General features: G+C 34.1%; 1 protein-coding gene across 1 annotated transcript; it reads right to left on the bottom strand.

The window, feature by feature from the left end:
- Positions 1-16,633: 16,633 nt before the first annotated feature.
- On the bottom strand, positions 16,634-19,864 carry LOC149532865 (uncharacterized). The gene is made up of 3 exons (XM_089805777.1): positions 19,814-19,864; positions 19,444-19,518; positions 16,634-18,289 (listed from the first exon to the last, which is right to left on the bottom strand). The coding sequence occupies exons 1-3, from the start codon at positions 19,862-19,864 to the stop codon at positions 16,634-16,636; spliced, it is 1,782 nt and encodes a 593-aa protein (XP_089661903.1).
- Positions 19,865-22,112: the final 2,248 nt, after the last annotated feature.

Genomic DNA, 22,112 nt, shown 5'->3' with positions numbered 1-22,112 from the left:
AGAAATGTAAAGAAGAGACCCCTACTAAAAACTAGAGAGATTTCCAAAAAATTAAAGAAATTCAGTCATATCTTTTTTTGTCCTAGGGACTCATTTGTCAAAAAAGACTTGGTTTTTCAAATTGAGTTATTGAGCATTAATATTATTTACAAATTCAAAACACAAAGAACAAACCACCTTTATAATTCAAATGCCTTCTGGAACATGTAAATGTCTCTAAAAAAGTCTCTGATCAGCAACTAGAAATGATTTTTTAATGAAAAATAAAGAAAAAATTATAAATAATGTAAATCAGCTCCAAATGATCTAAATATTGGACTAAGAAATGTAGGATGCATCTCCAACCTACGCACACAATTTCAGATCCAAACTCCAAAATTTACGATTAGAAATCCCTTAACAAGGTCAGACCTAACAATATGATTTATACCATTAATAGGGCTAGCTCTAAACTGAGATCACTTTAGAAAAGTGAAAAAGTGGTATGTTACATGGTCATTTTTCCCAAATTGGGTTTCCATGTTAAATCTTGGTTTTATATTTGTGTGAATGTTGTTTTCATGTTTTATGCTATTTACTATTATATGTTTCTATGATTTGGCTAAAACTAAATAGAGAGCTAAGTTTTGATATGAATGAGTTGACTTATTGATGATTATCTACATTGGGTGACTAAATTTATTAGTTTTATTAAGTTATTTGAAGTTAATAAAAGTTTTATTGGTACATCTAGACCTAAGGATAACTAACTCACACTCCCTATCATCTTTTCTTATCATTCTAACAATAAGTAGAAAATATTTTAATTGATAATAGTAGTAAACATATCAAATATTTAGTATTAAAATAAATATTTTATTGAAAATTTTTATCATAAAAATTAGATCATTGTGTCTTACATGTCTCCACTTTAGTACTTTCAAATGAAAAATTTCCAATGACCAATTTTTTAACATCCATTTTTAGTCCTTCCCAAATGAAGTCTTTCTTTACTAGATGATATATCTTCAAAAATATTGAATGACCACATATTGAAGACATGAATTTTGATGAAACTCTATTTTCTGAGACTAGCATTCATGAAAATGTATAAGCACTCTTTATACCAAAAAAAATCCCCTTCTCTATATTTCTTATTTGAACTAATTAGGTCTCTCTAAAACTTTGAATAATATTTCTAGATCATTTCTCCACTCAGGTTTATCTTATTCTACCTAATTAACTTGTAATATTTTAATGACACACAATAGAGCTTCCTCTTTTTCATCTTTCTTGGATAATGCATACTCAAACAATATTTTGCTTTTCATTCTTATACATAAACTCAAAGTCATACCCCAACATCTTTGTCACATTTTTGTTTTTTCTATTTTCATTTTTCTTATATAATGCATATGCCACAATATCTTCCTTTTCTTTCTTAGAACTCATTAGTTGATCCAAATGATTCAATAGATAATAATAGTACAAATATCAAATATTTAATATGTAGATATATTAAAAATTAAATTATACACTCATTTCAACATGAAAATTATATGTCGGTGCATTTATCTCCACTATAGTTATTTAAAATACTAAATATTTAGTCAAAATTTTGTTTAGCATTGCCTTTTAGCTTCGTAAAGGAGGGGATTCTTTAGTAGATGATATGTCTTTAAAAATATTTTATGATTACCTATTTTTGACATGAGGTTCTATGAATATCCCTTTCTTGAGATTGGAGTTGACAAAGATTTTGATTGCTTTTTACACCAAAAACCATATCCTTCCTTACATCACTTATTTGAACTAATTAGCTCTCTCTATAATAGTTCAATGAAATTTTTAGTACAACATTATTTTTTTCACCCATGCATTGCTTATCCTACCCAATTTTCATGTAAATTTTAAACAAAATAATTAAAGCTTCACTTTTTCCTTCATTCCTAGATAATGCATATGCCTAAATCTTTTCTTTTTCCTATATAAAATATCAAAGTGATACCCTAACATCTTTGTCACTTATTTTTGTTTCTCCCCAATACATAATCCATGTTCATTTTTTGAAGTTTTAAACCATCTATATTAATTTAGAATTGTCCTCCATGAAGTTTACCCTTTTTTTTTACTATATGAAGAATAGATGGCATCTCCTTCTCCTAAAAAAGGTTTAGTTTATTTTTCACACTTTAACTAATGACATTGAATTTACATGGGTTAACCATCTTTCATGGTAACTAATTCAATATTAGTGCTTTTATCATCACATTCCATAGTAAAATTAGTAGTCAAATTTGTAGTAGAAATAAATTTAGTAGTGCATATAGCATACTTAAACCTCTTAAATATTGTATTATCTAACCGATTCAATTGAAATGAATACTTCATAAAAATATATATGTTAGTGGATTTTTGATATAACCATAGTTCTTCAAAAATTTATATTGTACCCATTCAGCTCCAAATAATTCCATACAATATTAATATTTTGTGTATAAGACAATCTATAATAGCACCAATTTTTTTTAGAATTTATTTTTACTCCTTCATATGAATCTATTTGTGAAAAGTACTCAAAAAACTTGAGACAAAAGTAAAATTGGAGGGTTTAACACATAGTTGGTTATCATAATGAACTTGTAGTACTATATCAACATGATGTAAACATTATCCCTGTGTCTTTTAATAAATTCAAATATTAACAAAGAATAGTAAAAAATTCCTTTAAAAAATCTTCAAGGAAAAGCTCACAATTTTATCTAATTCTAATGTGGAGAATTAGTTAAACTAGAAAGACATCCAAGAATCTCATAATGAACATGAGGATTCCTAAATTCTATGTTGGAAATATGTTTTCTAATATCTTGATCAAAGCTCTAACTTCATGAAAAATGTATCATTATTCAACTTAGCTTATAAATTATCAATCGCTACAATAGGAAATTCATGTTTGATAGTGTACATAAATTGAGTACTCTAAAGTCAGGGAACATATTCCTCATATTAGCATTGTTTTACACTATTGAAATAGTTAAGGATTATGCAATTTTTCTATGTCCTAGATATTTCCTACTTCTAACATCTCTTGAACATTATCTTTAGTTTCATTCAATTTTATATATTCTTATGGTGCAGGGTAACAAAGGCCACTTGAATAGGTATTGTCATATGATACATGTTTTTATGCTTTTGAGTATTTTATTCTATATAAGGTCCATTGCTAGCATTCTATTGCAACTAGTGCAGTTTAGGGTTATATAAGGTCAAATTTTAATCAATGGTAGATACCACTTCACTCATATAGATTAGGAATAAAAGAAGGAAACCCTTGCCAAGATAGGATAGATAGTACAAGTACAACCAAATGAATAATGGTACAAGGATGAGATATAAATCTTGTAGTATTGAAGTTTCCTTTTAGTGGTTTTTGATACAATTGGCTCCAAAATATAATGTTAAGAAAGCTATATATTTGATCTACGAAGGAATATGCAAGAGACGAGATAGAAACATGTTGACCTAAAAATGAAAGATGAAGAGTGACTTAATGGACTAATTTATGGAGTATTAAAACATTAGATTATCTATTTTTGTTAAATCAATTAACTAACAAACTTAGAATCTAATATTTTCATTTCATTATTTTATCATAGAAAAAATTGAATCAAAAATAGAAACATAAAATCATGTTTTGAATCTCTAACACAACTCTTTAGAGTTTTGTAACTAATTTTAAAATTTTAATGTTGAGTATAGGTAAAAAAATTTGAAGTTACACAAAATTGTAAATGAAATTTGAAATAATCATCCAAATTGAAATATGTATTTATACCTAAAGCTATGCTTCTAAAACATATAAATCTAGAAATCTATGTGTGTGTGTGTGTGTGTGTGTGGTGGGGGGTGGGGGAGGGGGGGAGAGGGGGGTTTCTATTTAGAGGTTTTCCTTTATTGAGCCACCATTTTGGAAATTTATATCTACATCAATATTCATTAGAAAAACATAATGTGTGTGATAGTCTCTTCTATCTAATTTGCATGTTGAGAATACAAAGAAACTAATAAATATAATTGTAATGTAAATATATAATACTAAGAGTGAAATCGTAGAATAAAAAAATCATCAATACATGTAATAATATATTAACTATGGATAGATTTCAAACAACAAGCAAATCATACCAATGCCCCAAGGATAGATGTACTCCTAACCATCCTTAGATTCTATTTTCTATTACATTATGTTTTCAATGTCTGATAGAACATGTTTGATTAGAATTCTTGAGTACAATGATAAACCCTTTCTTGAAATATATAATTTCAAAACCTAGACTTCCACCTTGCAGTTGTTTAAAAAATTTCCTTCTTGTATGTGTATATTTTATCTCCTACTAATATCAACTTAGTTGATATCTAAAAATAAAATAAATGAGTTCCTTTATAGTCTATTTTCATCTCAAATTTGCAAAGGTGAACTCCAATGATAACAAAAAGAAAGAAAATTATTACATTATGATCATAACCTACAAATTTTTTTTTTTAAGAGTATTGGTCACCCCAAGGAAACCTATACCATGAAGATTCCATTTTCAAGGAAAAGTGGAGTGAAAAATTTTTTTGAGTTGTTAGGAGTCAATAAAAAGACATAATAGGAAATTGATTTTAAAAGCATATGAATCATTAATTTACCACGATAGGGTCTAGAGGAGAGATGAATTTGTAATTGGAGAAAAACATAAGAGGATGTATAGGAATTAGATCCTTTCTTAGTTTGATTATATGTTAGGGAGGGGGAAAAAAAGGACGATGCATTGAATTTAAATCCTATCTTTACTTGTATATCAATAACAAAGAGAAATTTAAAGAAATTAAGTGGCTATGGAGGTGGGTCGCCTATAGGAGCTATTGATACATTAAGAAAATGCCCCCTGTATAGTAGCTTAGGTTCCACCGGATTTAACCTCTGGGGATAGTACATCTCCTCATGGTCATCATCAAGGATGTAGCAGTTCTGCTCACCATTCAAATATGCCTCACTCTCAGCCATGCCACTCTTCCAACGGTGGTGTTTTTAGTTGGCACCACTCTTTTGGAGGCTTTGGTAGTTGGCACTACTTTGCCTTGCCTCCTCAATGATCTACCTTGGGGTGGTCAACAATGGATCCTCTTGCTACTCCTCCTACCAGTTGGCTCTCTATGCACTCAAACCCCAAGTGGGTGTTTCCTTGGCTGGACTTAGCCATTTCTCCTCCCAGGCCTGAGGGAGAAAAAGAAAAAGAAAATGTTGCTACTGAAGACACTTGGGCTTTCCCTAAGCCATCTGCACAACCCACCTTTGGGTGGGGATCTAATGATAAGGATCCTCCTCCATCAACTAGCACTATGCTGGTAGCCTGAGGCTTTTTATGTTTTCTAAATTTATTTATTTTTTTGATGAAGAGTTGATATCCAGCCTTAGGCCATTTGAACTCATGGGGTGATCCTGTTTCCCCCGACCCCTTTTTTTGTGAATATGTAAATTTATTGTATATTTTTAATATAAGGAAGCGACTATTCATCAAAAAAAAATATTGAAATTGAATTAGAGGTTAACTAAATAATAATAACAATGAAAGTGTATGATAAAAATACACTAAGGAGGGAGATCAAGAAATATAAAATTATATAGGAAATATGTTTTTACACTTTAAGATGTTTTTAACCCCCACCTTAGCAATATATTGCACTATGTGCATATGCAAGAAAAAGGAAAAAAATACATCAATAAATGTAAAATGACATACCAAAGTCTAAACCACATCGATCCTATGATAGAATACGAGTAATGATATCCTATAAAGCTATATCATAGTTATAATAAATGTTACCGATGAATTATTAAGGAATATGTTGAATCTTGTGAGTAGCTATATGACCCTATGATGCAAGAGCATCTTGGGTGTAAGAGAAATCTTGCATCACCAAAAAATATTTCCTTCTAGTTGATTCAATAGTGGTTGTTTAAATGAAAATTTATTTTCTGTGGAGTCTTTCTACTTAGTAAGTCAGTCATACAAGCTTGGAATGCTCTAATTTTAGTGGTGATAGTTCATTTTAGTTATATCAATTTGTAAGTAGAGTTCCATTGCCATATTATATGTGTTTCTAAAGTTATTGCAGATTTTTTGTGTGTAATTTTGGTATGAAAACTTTTAGCTCAATTTTCAAGGCCTTAGAGGCCCAAAAAGTCAAAGGATTGGTTCTTGCACCGATCCAAGAATGTAGATCACAAGATGAGGTTTCTAAAAGTTTGTTATAATAGCCAATCAAAGCAACAATTTGATAGTTATAGTCTTCCAAAGTTGGACTACCTAAAATTTCTAAATCAAATGTTAAAAGTGTATTTGGACAACTCTATGTGTATTGTTAGGGTTTGCTAGCCCTAGGTATTAATTTTGAGTGTCTAGAACCTTCCTGAGGGTCATAACATTGCCCATTTAAGAAAGACACCAATATTTTCTAGGATAGTTATGAGTGATAGTTCATATCTTTTTCTTGTATATTACTGTAATGAAGGTGCCCATGTGGGTTAGCATATTGTAATTATGGATTCTATAATTAAGCATTTGTGGTGATAATAAGAAACCCATATTTTGTTCTCACTTTTGTTCTTGTTTCTTTATTTTTGTTATGTGTTTATGGTATTAAGAAAATAACCCTTCATCAAGTTATATTAGAGATGGAGTTCTTTAGTATATGTAGGGATCATCAAGTGTGAGGCAATTCATACTAGTATAGTGGTTTGGGCTAAGCATGTAGACAAATCATTGATTATGAGTCAGTTTACACTAGGGTTTTAGTGGAAGCACAAAAAATTCCTCCATGACAGATCAAGGTGGAAGAATCACAAGTGTAAAACCTATATATTTTAGAACACTCTAGAGGGAAATACAAGCATTACAAGAACACATGCACAAAGGAATGAATCTTCCCATAGGAGATGTTGAGAGTGAGGATGAAAGAAAAGAAGGAAATGTTGACCAAGCTATAGTAGAGGAATTTTTAACCAAGAGGAGGCAAATAATTTTAAGGTGATTTCTAGTATTGGAAAAAGACCTAAGTTTGATGTTCCCAAATTTTTAGGAAATCTCAACCTAGAGGAATTGATCAACTAAATCAATGAATTAGAATAGTACTTTGAATATGAAGATATTGTAGATTTGGATAGGGTCAAGTTTGTGAAGGAAAAACTAAAGTGACATGCAAAGATCTAGTTGTAGGAGATCTAGTTGGATTGAAATAGGAGACAAAAGGAAAAAATCACAAAAAAGAGATCAGATGGTAGCTAAAATGAAGTGATAGTTCATTCTTGTTGATTATGAGCTTGATTTATTGAGGAAAATTCTAGGGTTGAAGCAAGTGGGAAAATATGTTCAAGAGTATAATGAAGAGTTCTACTAAGTTCTTATTATAATTGACCATGTAGAAGTTGATAAGGAGAAAGTGACCCTTTATCTTAATGGGTTAAGGCCAAGCATTCAAGAGGAGTTGAGTCCTTTTCAAGTGACTAGTATTGAGGAGGTATATCAATTTTCCCTAAGAGTTGAGGAGAACATAAGAAAAAATTTAGATACAAAATATTGTGGTAGACTACATGGTGGAATATCTAGTAGACGATCTTATGGAGGCTAAAGTAATGATCAAAAGAACAAGGATAAGACTAGAAGTAGCAGTTAGAACTAGAGGGTAAATAATTCCACTCATTTCCATGATCAAAATAGTAGAGATCAAAGAGAAAGAGACAAAGGACAAGGATCTAGAAGAGGAGGCTTCCGAGGGAAATGTTTTCATTCCAAAGAAGAAGGGCATAGAGCAATCAAATGTTCGTAGCATCAAGGAAGGAAAAATTAAAGAATAGACGGCCATGCCAAAGTTGTGCATATTGATGAAGATGCCAGATCTTCACATTCTGAAGATGCTAAAAGAGGAAAAAAATTCCTAGTTAACAAAAGAGTTCTACTAAATGGTGAGAATGAACTTGATCAAAGAAGGAGCTTATTTTGCACAAGGTGTATATGTGAAGATAAGTGTTCTGATGTGATCATTGATGGTGAAAGTACTAACAATTTGGTGTTTGAAATTATGGTCACATAGTGGAATCTATAGAGATAGAAACACCTACATCCATACCATATTGCTTGGGTACAAGATGACCACAAGGTCATGATTAGAGATAAATGCTCAGTGAAGTTCAAGATTGGAAACTAACTAGATGAGGTGCTCTATGATATCATATTGATGGAGGTTGTGGTAGTTTGATATGCATGTTGTACACAATGGGTGGGAAAATACCTATACATTGACCAAGGATGGAGTGAATTTGTTGAAGGTGAAGGAAGGAAAGGTATGTAGTGCTTCCAGAATATGTTTTGTTGATTGAAAAGAGTTTATCCAAGGTATGAATCATGAGCATATGTGTTTTTCTATAATTCCAAAAGATTGTAAAGAAGAAGTAGAGGGGGTACTTATAGGTAGATATATTGCAAGATTTTTATGATATTGTGTCAGATAATGTACCCGATGAATTATCCTCCACGAGGAAGATTAGTCACTAGATAGATTTGAGTCCAAGAATTATTTTTCCAAACAAGGACGTGCATAGAATGACACTAGCAAAAATTGAAGAGTTTTCTAGACAAGTTCATGAGTTGTTGCACACGAGGTTGATTTTAGACAGTCTAAGTCCATTTGCTATGCCAATGGTATTAGAACTAAAGAAAAATGGAGAATGGGGGGTGTAGAGAAATTCTCATGCTATGAACAAGATCAAAATTAAGTATAAATTTCCATTGCCAAAGATGGAGGATATTATGCATTCTTTGAGTGCAGCTTGTTGGCTCCTGATTTACATCTAAGGCTAGCAACTTCCTATGATGGATGCACTCGAATGCAATCCTGGGCCAACTATAAGGTATAACTACTTCTTCACTTTAGGCTCTACAAGACCTAGGTGGGTTAACTTTGAGGTTTTGAGATATGGTACCAATGCATTTAAAACATAAATTTGAACCTAATTATGACGATAAAACCTTTTTATCTCCTAATAACTCACAAAATGACACAAATCTATAGTAGCTAAATGCAAATCTATGAATCTCATAAGTTGAGTGAGGGTTAATTTCTTTTCAGCCCACTATGAAACATGAAATACTATTATGATTTTAATTAATAATGATTTCTACGAAAAACCTTCATATCAGCTTACATGTAATTTAGTGATCAGTGCCTTACCCATTGAAACATAGAGTCATTACCAGCAGGATTACCTAACTAGATTGCATTACAATCAAGTTTGTCAACTGAAATTCCCAAATCCCATACTTATGCAATATCCTCTTCATGCACCAAGAAACCCTACCAGAATGATGAAGCATTTACTTCACTGCTTGAGTCAAAAGAAACAAAGATCTGACATACAACTCATCCAAGCTGCCTTAAATCAAATGAATATTATCCATTTAATCCCAAATTTAATAACACATGAAGAATCGAGAGATAGAATTAGAGAACATAGATAACTCATGTAAATCTCCTTTTGTATTTATCCTTGGAAAGACCAAATACACAAATTGGTAACAGAAAATGAAACTCAAGATACTTCACATAATCTAGCATCAATTTCTAGTATCTCAGAATGGCAATACATGACATGAAATGAAAATCTACACATAAACAGGTGTCTGGCCTTCACTGCTAGAGCTCAACTCAATAGACAGGAAGCAAAACCATCTACAACCCTGGTTTCAACAATAGAACTGGAACCCTGCTAGTATTACCCAGAGCAAACTGCCAACCCCCACAATGAAACAAAGAAAGAACAATATAGAAGAATATATGAATTCCTAGATTTGATCTCAAAATGACATGTGCTCACTTGGAAATCCATCCCTTGCAACTAAATCACCCCTTTCATCTTTCTACCTCTTTGATTTGATTTGGTTTCATCATTTTTCTATTACTAATTAGCAAATATCTTTTTTGAAATGATGAAAACTTGTTGATTCATCAAAATATCTGATCTATCATGAAAATGTTGGTGAAATCTAACCTTTTACTATGTGAATATGATCAGAATTTGATCTTAACTACATTTCCATTGCCTTTTAACCATATTCAGGTCATTACCTAGCTAGAAATCACAACTGAACTCTAATACCTAATTTGGTTGCAAGTTAGGAATTTGAGACAAAACCTCATGTAGCTTGAATAGATAGCTTCCTGTGTAAAAAATAACCTCAAAATTGAAGAGTTCATCTTTTCCCAATTCTGGTGATATATAACATCACATATTTTGCATCGTAGAAACCCACTAAAAATTTGTTTGAAAATCACTCCCCTTGGTAGAAATGTCTGACTTGCAACTTTGATTTTTCCAAAAATTTAAAATATTACTAAAGTTTGACTTTAGATAAATACCTCCTTTGAATTTGATAACTCACGTATACCCATTTGAAATGAATTTAAAATCACAATTTTAAAATCATATTACTTTTTCCTTAAATGCCTCCTTTGGGTCAACAGGCTTTGACCCCTTTTTCCACATGGCAATGTCTGATTGGCTACTTGAATGTTGCATCATCTGCCATGTCTTATTATCTATCACATCGTCACTTGTGAGCCTGTTGCCATGTGGTGCATCCCCGCATTCCCCAATTTTTTAATGTTTGGGCAACTTTCTTTTGCGGGTAAGTGCTAACCATTGGATCTCACAACGTGAAAAAATTTGATAGTCCCATTTTGAGTTGTTGTTGACGAGCTACAATCTAAGACCATTGCCATGTAGCACCCAGGAACATTCTTGCTTCATTTAAATCTTGAGCAACTTCCCCAAGCAGGGAAGCGCTATTGCGCCACATGTTACTTCTTCACTGGGTTGGGGGTTAAAATTTGACTCGTGTCGCTCATCTTGGCCACATGGGCCCCTCCACATAAGCCATAGCTTCCATAAGACGTGTGTCTTAAGACACAAAGCTCTTCATGTGTCATAGTATTTAAAACACAAAACTACCCATTTCAGCATGAATGTGGGATAATTGGTGGTTCATGGCTTTCTGACTAGCATGCATTCTTCCCCTTCTTCTAAATGGTGCTTATGTTCAATTTGTTGTGGGTTCCTTTGTTCATTGATTGTCCAGACCCCTCAAATTCTATGCGTTAAAGGCTTCTTTGGTAGAAACACTTCCCCAGTGATTTCTTGTCCATGTGATTAGCAACTCTGCCCTTCTCAACTATGGATCTTTCTCTCCACATGGGGTGCTCTTCATACTCGAATTGACCTCCTATCAAATGTGGTTCAAACCAATATTAGTACGGTGAAAAATGGCTTGAGCACCAAATCCTTCATGAGTTTGGACTAGAATGGTGGGAATTCACTTACTTAATTTACACCCTACGGCTTCTACTCTTCATTAAACTCCCCTGTTCATGCTACTTTTCCCTTTACAATGGTTCCTTTTGACTGGACTACCTTCCTGTTCCATATGCATATCTAGTGCTCCCCTAGAGCTTTGTTATGTTGCATTTGACATGGGTTTTACTAAGCAATGTTAGGCAATCCTTACTAGTGCTAAGTTGACATCAAATTGGTTAACTGTTGCATCTATTTTAAAGCTAGGGAAGTTAGATTTTTAGTCTTTCTCTATTCCTTTTTAAATGCATCTTCAAATGATTCATTTTAATCTTCTACCCGGGCATCTTCCACCCTAATGATGTGGGTGTCCCTTGTTTAACAATTCTATTTTTCAGATCCTCTAGGATATTAGTGGGAAGCATATACTTCTTTTCCAGTTCATCATGAACAATCCAACAAGTTGGGCTACTGTAGCTTGTTGATTCTTTGATAAATGACTTCAAGATATTTTGTTTAACAAGAGGCTTCTTTCAAACCAATGCCTTTGCACGAGTTAATTTTTTATTTTTGTCAAGCCAACCAACTTCATACTTAAAATGTACCCTTGCTTTCATCAATCTCCTGGATTACTTTCCAAATTTTGCAAGAGACTATAGTAATGAGCTCTTTCAATCTTGGGTTCTGAACTGAATGTTTTTGCAAAACCAATTCAATCAAATCCTTTGGAAACTGTTGAGCCTTCTCTGTTGCACAACATTTTGAGACAAGAGCCTCCTCATAAGTTAAAATAGTCTTTTTAGTAACTCTGCACACCCATACTCTCTGGCGGTAAAGGCTTATGCATTCCAAATATTCTTGATAGTCTTTGAAAATTTCCTTAGTAAAACATATCTGAAATATTAAATCATTGGGTTTAATATGTTCCTGTGTACTAGCAAGAGGAAAACTTTCCCTCTTGAAGAGAGGCATAAAGGAAAGGAAAAAATTCACCCTATTTTCTCCATCTCTTTCAAAGTAGATTTTAATTTATCTATAAGCCCAACATTAAAATATACATTTGGTAGGGTACTGTAGTTTGTCCAGTGTATATTATTTTTACTGCCATCCTTTATTTCATCCACAATATTTTGTATTTGTTGCTCTACTTTATGGGTGCTCTATCTTGGGAATGGCATATATATGTCTTCTAATTTCTCATTCACATGTACTCATTTTCATTTTTCATGAGCTTGATCTTAGCCAGGAAAAGCATTGCAATTAAAAACTATGTAAAACACATGTTCTTTCAAAATTGTGAAGTACAATCACTCCATAGCACCAAATCCACCTGGCACTTGGGAAGTCAAAGTTTAGTAGCTATAACAAAATTGGTGCCTATATTTTTAAATCAATCCCTCCTTTATACCTAAATACATGAGCTCATGCCCTGTAAAAGACTGGCCATGGTGTTTCGTTATGATCCACAAAAACAAGTCATGCTCAACAGATATAATAGTGAAATCTATGAGCCTTGACTCACTGAGTACCAAAGTTCATCATTTGTGATAACCATGGTGTCTTTCATCTGCATATCTAGCTCTTGATCCACTCATTATTCCTCAAAATTCACTATTAAGCATTTTACTCTTCATCTTATCAATCTACCAAACATTAGTCGGGCCCTAAAGTGGGTTCGACTTTAAAAAAAAATTGTTTCCAGATGATTGTACTGCAAAACTGACTCATTCACCCTCTGGCACTGATTTGAATCAAATTCGACCACTGAAAGCAAATTTGAAGCTCATTTTACATCTTTCTGCAAACTATCAATTTTGCTTTAGGAGGTCCTTCGACTAGCCTTAAAAACAAATCCAAACCTCTTACTAAACTTTGAAAACTGGCACACTAAATCTTCGTTCTACATACTTTCACCTTGTCAAATCTCATCTTATGATAAATTCACAGTCAAAAGATATTGACCATCAAATTTTTCATCTCATAATTATCTACAAGTGAACACATTAGAAAGCAATAAACTGGGTTCGGATTTGGTTATGAAAACTGGGCAAACGGACACTTGGGAAGATGAAAACTGGGGCATTAGTTCCCTATCACGAGGAGAGTATAAATTTTCAATTTAGGCTCATGAAGAATAAAAAGATGCATTTGGAAATCGGTCAAAGTGGGCTACTCAGATTTTGTAGACTGGAAACACTGACAAAAAACATTTTTTGCAAATGGAATGGACCTGAAAAAGTGTGCAAATGGATTCATCAAGATGTGAAAACTGGCACACTTAAAGTATTTTTGGAGGAAAAAACTATGGTACAATTCATTTTATCTCACTTTTCATGAATTAGGAGATATAATGCCACGAATAGGGGTACTGAACAATCTACATTTGCTGACACTGGTAAAAAGATAAAAATTGCATTTGGAATCACATTTGAAAACTAATCAAACAGATTCATCATAAGCTGAAACTTGAAACATAACAATTTTTTTATGTCTACAATTGAACGCTAAAGGAAATTCAACATTCAAGTCAACTAGGTCAAAGTTATAACTCATCAAACAAGGCTTCCCAGAATTCTAAATATTTCATATCAGCATGACATTGATAACTGACCAACTTTGAGGGATTCAAAACCTAGTCAAACAGACTCAAAATGACTCAAAATATGTAATAGAGGCTCTTAGGTATAGACATTAAACACTCCCAAAGTGGTATGTGATGAAACATTACTGGGTGTGAGATATTTTTTTGCAAACATAGCCTCCTATCGTTGTTTGACACTTAGATGAAAATGCAAATTTGAAGCTAGCTCAAAATGAGACTTAACAAAATGGGTCAGAATGGAAATTTAACATCATCAAACACATAGAAACACTAAATGAAAGGTGTTAGAAACATTAAACACCTCTTGGGGCTCAAAGGTACAACTAGGTAGACACATTTATGGGGCTTGATTTGACTCAAAATTTCAAATGGACGCTCAAAATTAGAACACAATTTTGAGCACCAATAGTGGCTTTGTCTAGGGATGCATGCCCCTTGTGGGCATGGAAATATTTCAGATCTTTGGGAGAAGCAGACCACACACCTAAACTTCAAAAACTATCTCAAATAGCTTATTGAAAATAGGAAACAACTAGAACTACTATGTACAAACAATGGCCCTGGGCCATCACAAAGGTTTTCAAAACTCCTTACCTCTGTCATAAACCTGATGTTCATCACCATTCTCCTAAGGTAAAATAAAATTCTCATTCCCATTTTTTTCACCTAGCACATCAACATTTGCAATCAGCTCATAAGGCAAAACAAAACTATCATCATCTTCATAGTGCATATAAAAATCAGACATACTTTCTTCATCTTGCTTACTATGAAAAAAAGAATCAGCGTGATGATAACAACTGACATTAAACTAAAACTGATCACTACTTATTGAATCATGGATTCCTTCAACCGAAAACACAAAAGCTTGATACTCTACTCCATTGAACAAGTTACATGAGTCAAATTGTAACTCACCTTGTGCCTCTGGGTGTGAAGAGTATGAAAAATCTGATTTCTCCTTGTCAATAATATCAGAATTCCATAAATTAGACTGAACATTCATTGCAACCTCTTCACACTCCAACAAATGATTAGATCTCAAACCACAAGAATTATAATGAAATTGCATTCTAACAATGTGTTGATCCATATCAAATTCTCCCTCAAATAACTCACTAGGATAAACCATTTCATTAGTATTTCTTTTCTTATCACATGAGCTATCTGAATTTATCTCATCTTCATAAAAGCAAGAAAATCATGAACGAGAAATAGACCTTATCTTTACATCTTCATTTTCAACATAGAAGTCGTCATGTGCATTGATGTACATATTACCATCACATACAGCTCCAAAATTTGACAAATCATATTCTGAAACTACATCTTCTTCAACATCAAATTTAGGGAAATTAACTTCACCATATAGAAATGCAAAACATGGAAAAGGACAAGAATCCTTGAATAGATTAGCATACCTTTCAAAAATTTAAGCCAACAAATTGAAAATCTCATCAACAATTAATTGTAACAGATTTCCACAATCCATAAAATTCTGTATTCGCTTCTGGGTGTGATTGTGTATGTTTTTTAACATCAACGTTTTGGATCATACTCTATGATCCATCATCGGGATGATAAAGAGAGCTAAGAAACAAAATGATATGTTGCAGACCAAGCAAAGAAATAAGAGGAGAGGGAGAGGTAGGTGGGAGTGACACGTAAATCAAGAAAAGCTACCCACTGAAGAGAGAGAGAAAAAAAAAAAAAAAAAACTTGAATAATAAGTTGAAAACTAAAACTAAAGAATTAAAAAACACTAATTAAAAACTAATAAGAGAAGAAAGGGAAACTAGCAAAGAGGCACTTAAGGAAAAAACCAAATAAAACGATAAGAAGAATACAAATTAGGCTATATAAATGCATAAACAGAAAGGAAAGACCAAGCAAAGAAGCAAATGGAAGGATAGGGAGAAGGAAGGACAGAATGGAGAAAGACAAAAACAAAAAGAGAGGGACAGGGATTGAAAAAATTAAAATTAAAAAATTAAAATTAAAATTGAAAATTAAAAATAAAAATTAAAAAAGACAATAAATTAATAAATTAAAGGGAAGGAGAGACAAAAATAGTAGGAAAAAGACCAAAAAAGAGAAACCAAATATAAATATATATGTACCTTAAAAATAAAAGTCAAAGCCTGCAAAGGAAGCGATGGGGAAAGGGGGAAAAAAAAGAAGAAGAAAAATTAAAAAATTAAAAAATTAAAAAATTAAAAAGGAATCAAAATAAGGATGAAAGAGGAAGAATAATAAAGAAGGATAAATAAATAACTAAAAAATAAAAGGATAGAAATGGAAGAAACCCGAAAAAAATAAAGGAGGAACAAGAGGAGAAAGAAAGACAAGAAAGACCCCCAAAGCAAGAAAGAGAAAAATGAGAACTGACACAAAAGATTTACAAACTATAAAGTAAAAGAACACAACGAACAAGAAAGCTAAAAACTAAAAAAGACAAAAACTAGCCTATAAATCAACAGAACCACCTGAGGGAAAGGAGTGGGTGGGGAAGAACAAGGCCAAGGAAGGAAAGGGGGAGGGAAGAGAGAGAAGGAGATTGGCGGCCGGAGGGAAAGGGGAGGACGAGGGGGTAGGGGGGTGGCAAGAAAGACGCAAGCGCTACAGAGACGAGAGAAGGAAGAGAAAAGAGAAGGAAGGGGGAGTCAACGGGGGGAACGATGGGGTCTATTGATGGAAGATAACAGAGGGTGCCACGCTTGGCTAAGGGCCCAACCATCATCACGATTGAGGTTGGAAGGGTGGTTGAAAATTTCAATCGCTTCCTTCATCTTCCTCTTAAAATAGCTATCCTCTTTAGCAAGGATCTGAGTGTTCTCCAAACAAATGTGATGTTTGGTGGAGGAAGAATGCTCGGCTAGGGCCGATTTGTACACTCTATCATGCTTGATGTCAGCACTATGCTCCCTAATTCTTGTGGAGAACGATCTACCCGTTTCTCCAATGTATGGAGTCCCACAAGAACAAGAAACTTTGTAGACTCCCGAATCAGTGGGAGCATTCCGAGAGTCTTTGAGAGGGGGCACGTGATTCCTGATAGTTGAAAGGGGTTTGAAGGCACAACGAACTCCTTTTTTGAGAAGGATTTTTGAAATTTTATGCGAGATGCCCTCAATGAAAGGAAGGATGATGAAGGGGGTAATGTTGGGCTGGGAAGGGGGGGTTCTTGGGGTGGAGTGAAACAACTTGGCTAGCTTGAAAGCTTTGGAAATATTTTGGTTGGTGTATCCATTGAGCCTGAAGACTTTGCGAAGGTAGGAAAGCTCATCGTCAATGTTGTCCTTGTCACAAATGCGAAGGGCCCTGAGAGCCAGGGTTTTGAGCACTCCAACTTTTTGGCGAGGGTGGTGATGGGAAGAAGAATGGAGATACAAATCAATGTGGGTGGCTTTACGAAACACTTGACGACTTAGCGAGCCGTCCGATTTCCTTGAGAGTAAAACATCGAGAAATGGCAGACGCCCATTCCTCTCCAGCTCCATGGTGAAGGAAATACAGGGTGACACCATGTTAAGATGTGCGTGAAATTTTTCTAATTTTTGGAGACCATGAGGCCAACAAATGTTGGTGTCGTCAACATAGTGTTTCCACCACTTAGGCTTGAAGGGGAAGGAGTGTAAAGCCAAATCTTCGAAGTACTCCATGTAAAGATTGGCAATGATAGGAGAAAGCGGGGAGCCCATAGCTACACCATCGACTTGTTCATATATAATATCTTGGAAGGTGAAAAAGGTGGATCTTAAACATAACTCCACTAATGTGGCCACCTCTTCATTAACCTTGCGTTTGACAACTTCGATGGAGTCCGAAATGGGGACCTTGGTCAAAAGGGAGACCACATCAAAACTGACCAAAATGTCATCATTTTCTAGTTTGGCATCTTTGATGAAGTCAACAAAATGGTTGGAGTCTTTGATAAAAGAGTCACACTTACCCACTAAAGGGGAGATCTGCTTCGTAAGGAATGAAGCAAGAGGGTAAGTGGGTGAGCCAATCGTATCAACAATGGGCCAGAGAGGGACGTTGGATTTGTGGATCTTTGGGACTCCGTATATGCGGGGAGTGACTTCTTTGGAAGGAATGAGAAGTCTCTTGGTGGAATCATCAAAAGAAGAACCATTGACCGCAGCTTTGACTTTTTTGAGGATTTGGGAACACGGGTTGCGGGCTAAGATTTTGTAGCTCGCCGAATCAGAGAGGAGAGTCAGCATCTTGGAGATGTAGTCTGCCTTGTTCAAAATGACCGTGGCGTTGCCTTTATCGGCTCTTGAAATAATCAGGTCATTGTTGCGAAAAAGGTTCTTGAAAGTAAGAAATTCAGGATTAGGGATGTTACTATGATTATTATTCGGATGGCTTGGCACATTTCTAACAATAGGCTCATTAGTAATATATTCTAAAAAATCAAAACTCTGATCATCACATATATCTTCTTCTTTAGACAATACCTTAACAACCGACATTGTAACACATACACATTCATCATTAGAAGGAAGACTATTACTACTATTACACTTTTCTTCTTCTTGACAATCATCATCATAAAAAGATAAATCCACATTATGCATGTCATCAAATTGCTGATCTCTATCCTTTGATTCATAAAATTGAGACTCTTCATCATTGACATCATTTTCAATAGAATCATTGCATTCATTAACATTAGACTCATTAGCCTTCAAAACACTTTCAACATCCATGATAAAATCTTGGATTTCATAAATCTTATCTAATTTTATATTGGTTGGCCAATCAACCGAATGTGGCATAAAAACTTCTAAGAGCACCACTAGCCAGGAAGACTCCTCAGGTCTAAAAAACTCATCAAGATTCATAACTACTGATTTGAACTTCATATAAATTTGAAATCCACTAAGACCCTTAATATCATCAATTGTACTTCTTAACATTAAGATAGTCTTATCATGAATCTTTCTTTTCAATCTAGCAATATTCGCACGAAAACTTTCAAGAGTTGGCACATCACTTTTAGACCTAGACTTAGGATCCATTTTATAAACTTTTAAAACTCCTGCCTCTTTTTCTTAGTGTTGAAACAACTAGATGGAGACAACCATTTCGTTCATTCAATTTTCATGAGAGATAAATATATGAAAATTGAAATACCTTTATTAATTATTGTCTGAAACTTCAAATCTACTGATTGGCATAGGTGCAAGCATGAAACCTTTCACACCATAGATAGAATCCTTTGTAGAGCTACCACCTCCTTGAAGAGGAAAATGAAATCACTTTAGTAGACACAAGAAACCACATAAATCATTAATCAAGAAACTTATAATTTCTCTTTCCCAACAAACTAGCTCTGTTCACAAATACTAAAAGCCTCTGATATTAAGACAAACCATGCACTAGTATAGAAATACTAAAAGCCTATGATATTAAGACAAACCTCATGTAGCTTGAACAGACAACTTCCTATGCAGAAACTAACCTCAGAATCAGAGAGCTCGTCTTCTCCCAATTCTGGCAATATATAACATCGCATATTTTGCATCTTAGAAACCCCCTGAAAATTTGTTTGAAAATCACTCCCCCTACTAGAAATGTCTAACTTGCAACTTTAATTTTTCAAAAAAATTTAAAAATTTCTAAAGTTTGACTTTAGAAAAATACCTCCTTTGAATATAATAGCTCATGTATACCCATTTGAAATTAATTTAAAATCACAATTTTAAAATCATTTTACATTTTCCTCAAATGCCTCCATTTGGGTCAATAGGCTTTGACCCCTTTTGCCATGTGGTAATGTCTAATTGGCTACTCGACCATTGCATCATTCACCATGTCTTATTATCCATCACTTCATCACTGGTGGGCCTGTTGCCACATGGCGCGTCTTCGTATTTCCACATTTTTTAATGTTTGGGCAACTTTGTTTTATACGTAAGTGCTAACCGTCAGATCTAGCCTCATGGAAAAATTTGAAGGTCCCATTTTGAGTTGTCATTGATGAATTGTGACCTGGACCCACTACCACATGGCGCCCAATTGCATTCCTACTTCATTTAAATCTTGAGCAACTTCCCCAAGTGGGGAAGCACTACTACACCACGTGTTGCCTCTTCGCTGGGTTGGGGATCAAAATTTGACTTGCATCACTCATCTTGGCTACATGGGACCCTCCACATAAGCTGTAGCTTCCATAAGATGTGTGTCTTAAGACACAAAGCTCTTCCTGTGTCGTAGTATTTAAAACACAAAACTACCCATTTTAGCATGAATGTGGGATAATTGGTGCTCCACGACTTTCTCACTATAGCTAGCTTGCATTCTTCCCCTTCTTCTGAATGGTTCTTATGTTCAATTTGATGTGGGTTCCTTTGTTCATTGATTTCCTAGACCCCTCAAATTTTATGCGTTAAAGGCTGCTTTTGTAGAAACACTTCCCTAGCGATTTCTTGTCCATGTGATTGGCAACTCTGCCTTTCTCAACTATGGATCTTTCTCTTCACGTGGGGTGTTTTTCATACTTGGATTGACCTCCTATCAAACATGGTTCAAACCATTATTAATATAATGAAAAATTATTTGAGCACCAAATCCTTCATGAGTTTGGACTAGAATGGTGGGAATTTTCCTTTTTTTTTTTACACTGTACGGCTTCTACTCTTCATTAAAGTCCCCTATTCATGCCACTTTTGCGTTAACAATGGTGCCTTTTGACTGGACTGCTTTCCTGTTTCATATGCATATCTAGTGCTTCCCCGCGGTCTTGTTTTGTTGTATTTGACATGGGTTTTACTAAGCAATGTCACACGTTCCTTATTAGTGCTAAGTTGACATCAAATTGGTTAATTGCTACATCTATTTTGAAGTTGGGGAAGTCAGATTTTAAGTCTTTCTCTGTTCCTTTTTCAATGCATCTTCAAATGATTCATTTTAATCTTTTTCCCTAGCATCTTCCACCCTAATGACATGGGTGTCCCCTACTTAACAATTCTATTCTTCAGATCCTTTGGGATATTAGTGGGAAGCATATACTTCTTTGCCATTTCATCATGAACAATCCAACAAGGTCGGTTACTGTAGCTCATTGATTCTCTAATAAATGACTTCAAGATATCTTGTGTAACAAGAGGCTTCTTTTGAACCAATGCCTTTGCACCAGTTATTTGTTTATTTTTGTCAAGCCAACCAACTTCATACTTAAAATGTACCCTTGGTTTCATTAATCTCCTAGATCACCTTCAAAATTTTGCAAGGGACTATAGTAATGAGCTCTTTCAATCTTGGGTTTTGAACTGAATGTTTTCACAAAACCAATTAAATAAAATCCTTTGGAATTTGTTGAACCTTCTCTATTGCACAACATTTTGAGACAAGAGCCTCCTCATAAGTTAAAATAGTCTTTTTAGTAACTCTATGCACCCATACTCTCTAGCGATAAAGGCTTATCCATTCCAAATATTCTTGATAGTCTTTGAAAATTTCCTTAGTAAAACGTATCTGAAATACCAAATAATTGGGTTTAATATCTTCCGGTGCACTGGCAAGAGGAAAACTTTCCCTCTTGAAGAGAGGCATAGAAGAAAGGGAAAAATTCACCCTATTTTCTCCATCTCTTTCAAAGTAGATTTTAATTTGTCTATAAGCCTAACATTGAAATATACATTTGGTAGGGTACTGTAGTTTTTCCAATGTATATTATTTTTACTGCCATCCTTTATTTCATCCACAATCTTTTGTATTTGTTGCTCTACTTTATGGGTGCTCTATCCTAGGAAAGGCATATATGTGTTTTCTAAGTGCTTGTTCACATGTATTCATTTGCATTAGTCATGAGCCAGTTATTAGTCAGGAAAAGCATTGCACTTAAAAAATATATAGAAGACATGTTCTTTCAAAATTATGAAGTACAATCACTCCATAGTGCCAAATCCACCTGGCACTTGGGAAGAAGAATTTTAGTAGCTATAACAAAATTGATGCCTATATTTTTAAATCAATCCCTCCTTTATACCTAAATACATGAGCTCATGCCCTGTAAAAGACTGGCCATGGTGTTTCCTTATGATCCACAAAAACAAGTCATGCTCGATAGATATAATAGTGAAATCCATGAGCCTTGACTCACTAAGTACCAAATTTCTTCCTTTGTGA

The sequence above is a fragment of the Cupressus sempervirens genome, chromosome 10, assembly GCF_028749045.1.
Source record: "Cupressus sempervirens isolate cs-2001-9-10 chromosome 10, ASM2874904v1, whole genome shotgun sequence".
Taxonomy (NCBI): Eukaryota; Viridiplantae; Streptophyta; class Pinopsida; order Cupressales; family Cupressaceae; genus Cupressus; species Cupressus sempervirens.
Note: the sequence above shows the minus strand (reverse complement) of the source record. Positions and strands in the feature narration are given on the sequence as shown.

Excerpts from the sequence above, each read along its gene's own strand:
- LOC149532865 (XM_089805777.1), bottom strand. The coding sequence starts at position 19,864 with ATGTGGAAATACGAAGACGCGCCATGTGGCAACAGGCCCACCAGTGAT. Across the intron at positions 19,519-19,813 it reads ACAGGCCCACCAGTGATGAA|GGGGTTTCTAAGATGCAAAA; the intron begins GTGATGGATAAT and ends ACAAATTTTCAG. Across the intron at positions 18,290-19,443 it reads ACGAGCTCTCTGATTCTGAG|AACCTTTTTCGCAACAATGA; the intron begins GTTAGTTTCTGC and ends CTTACTTTCAAG.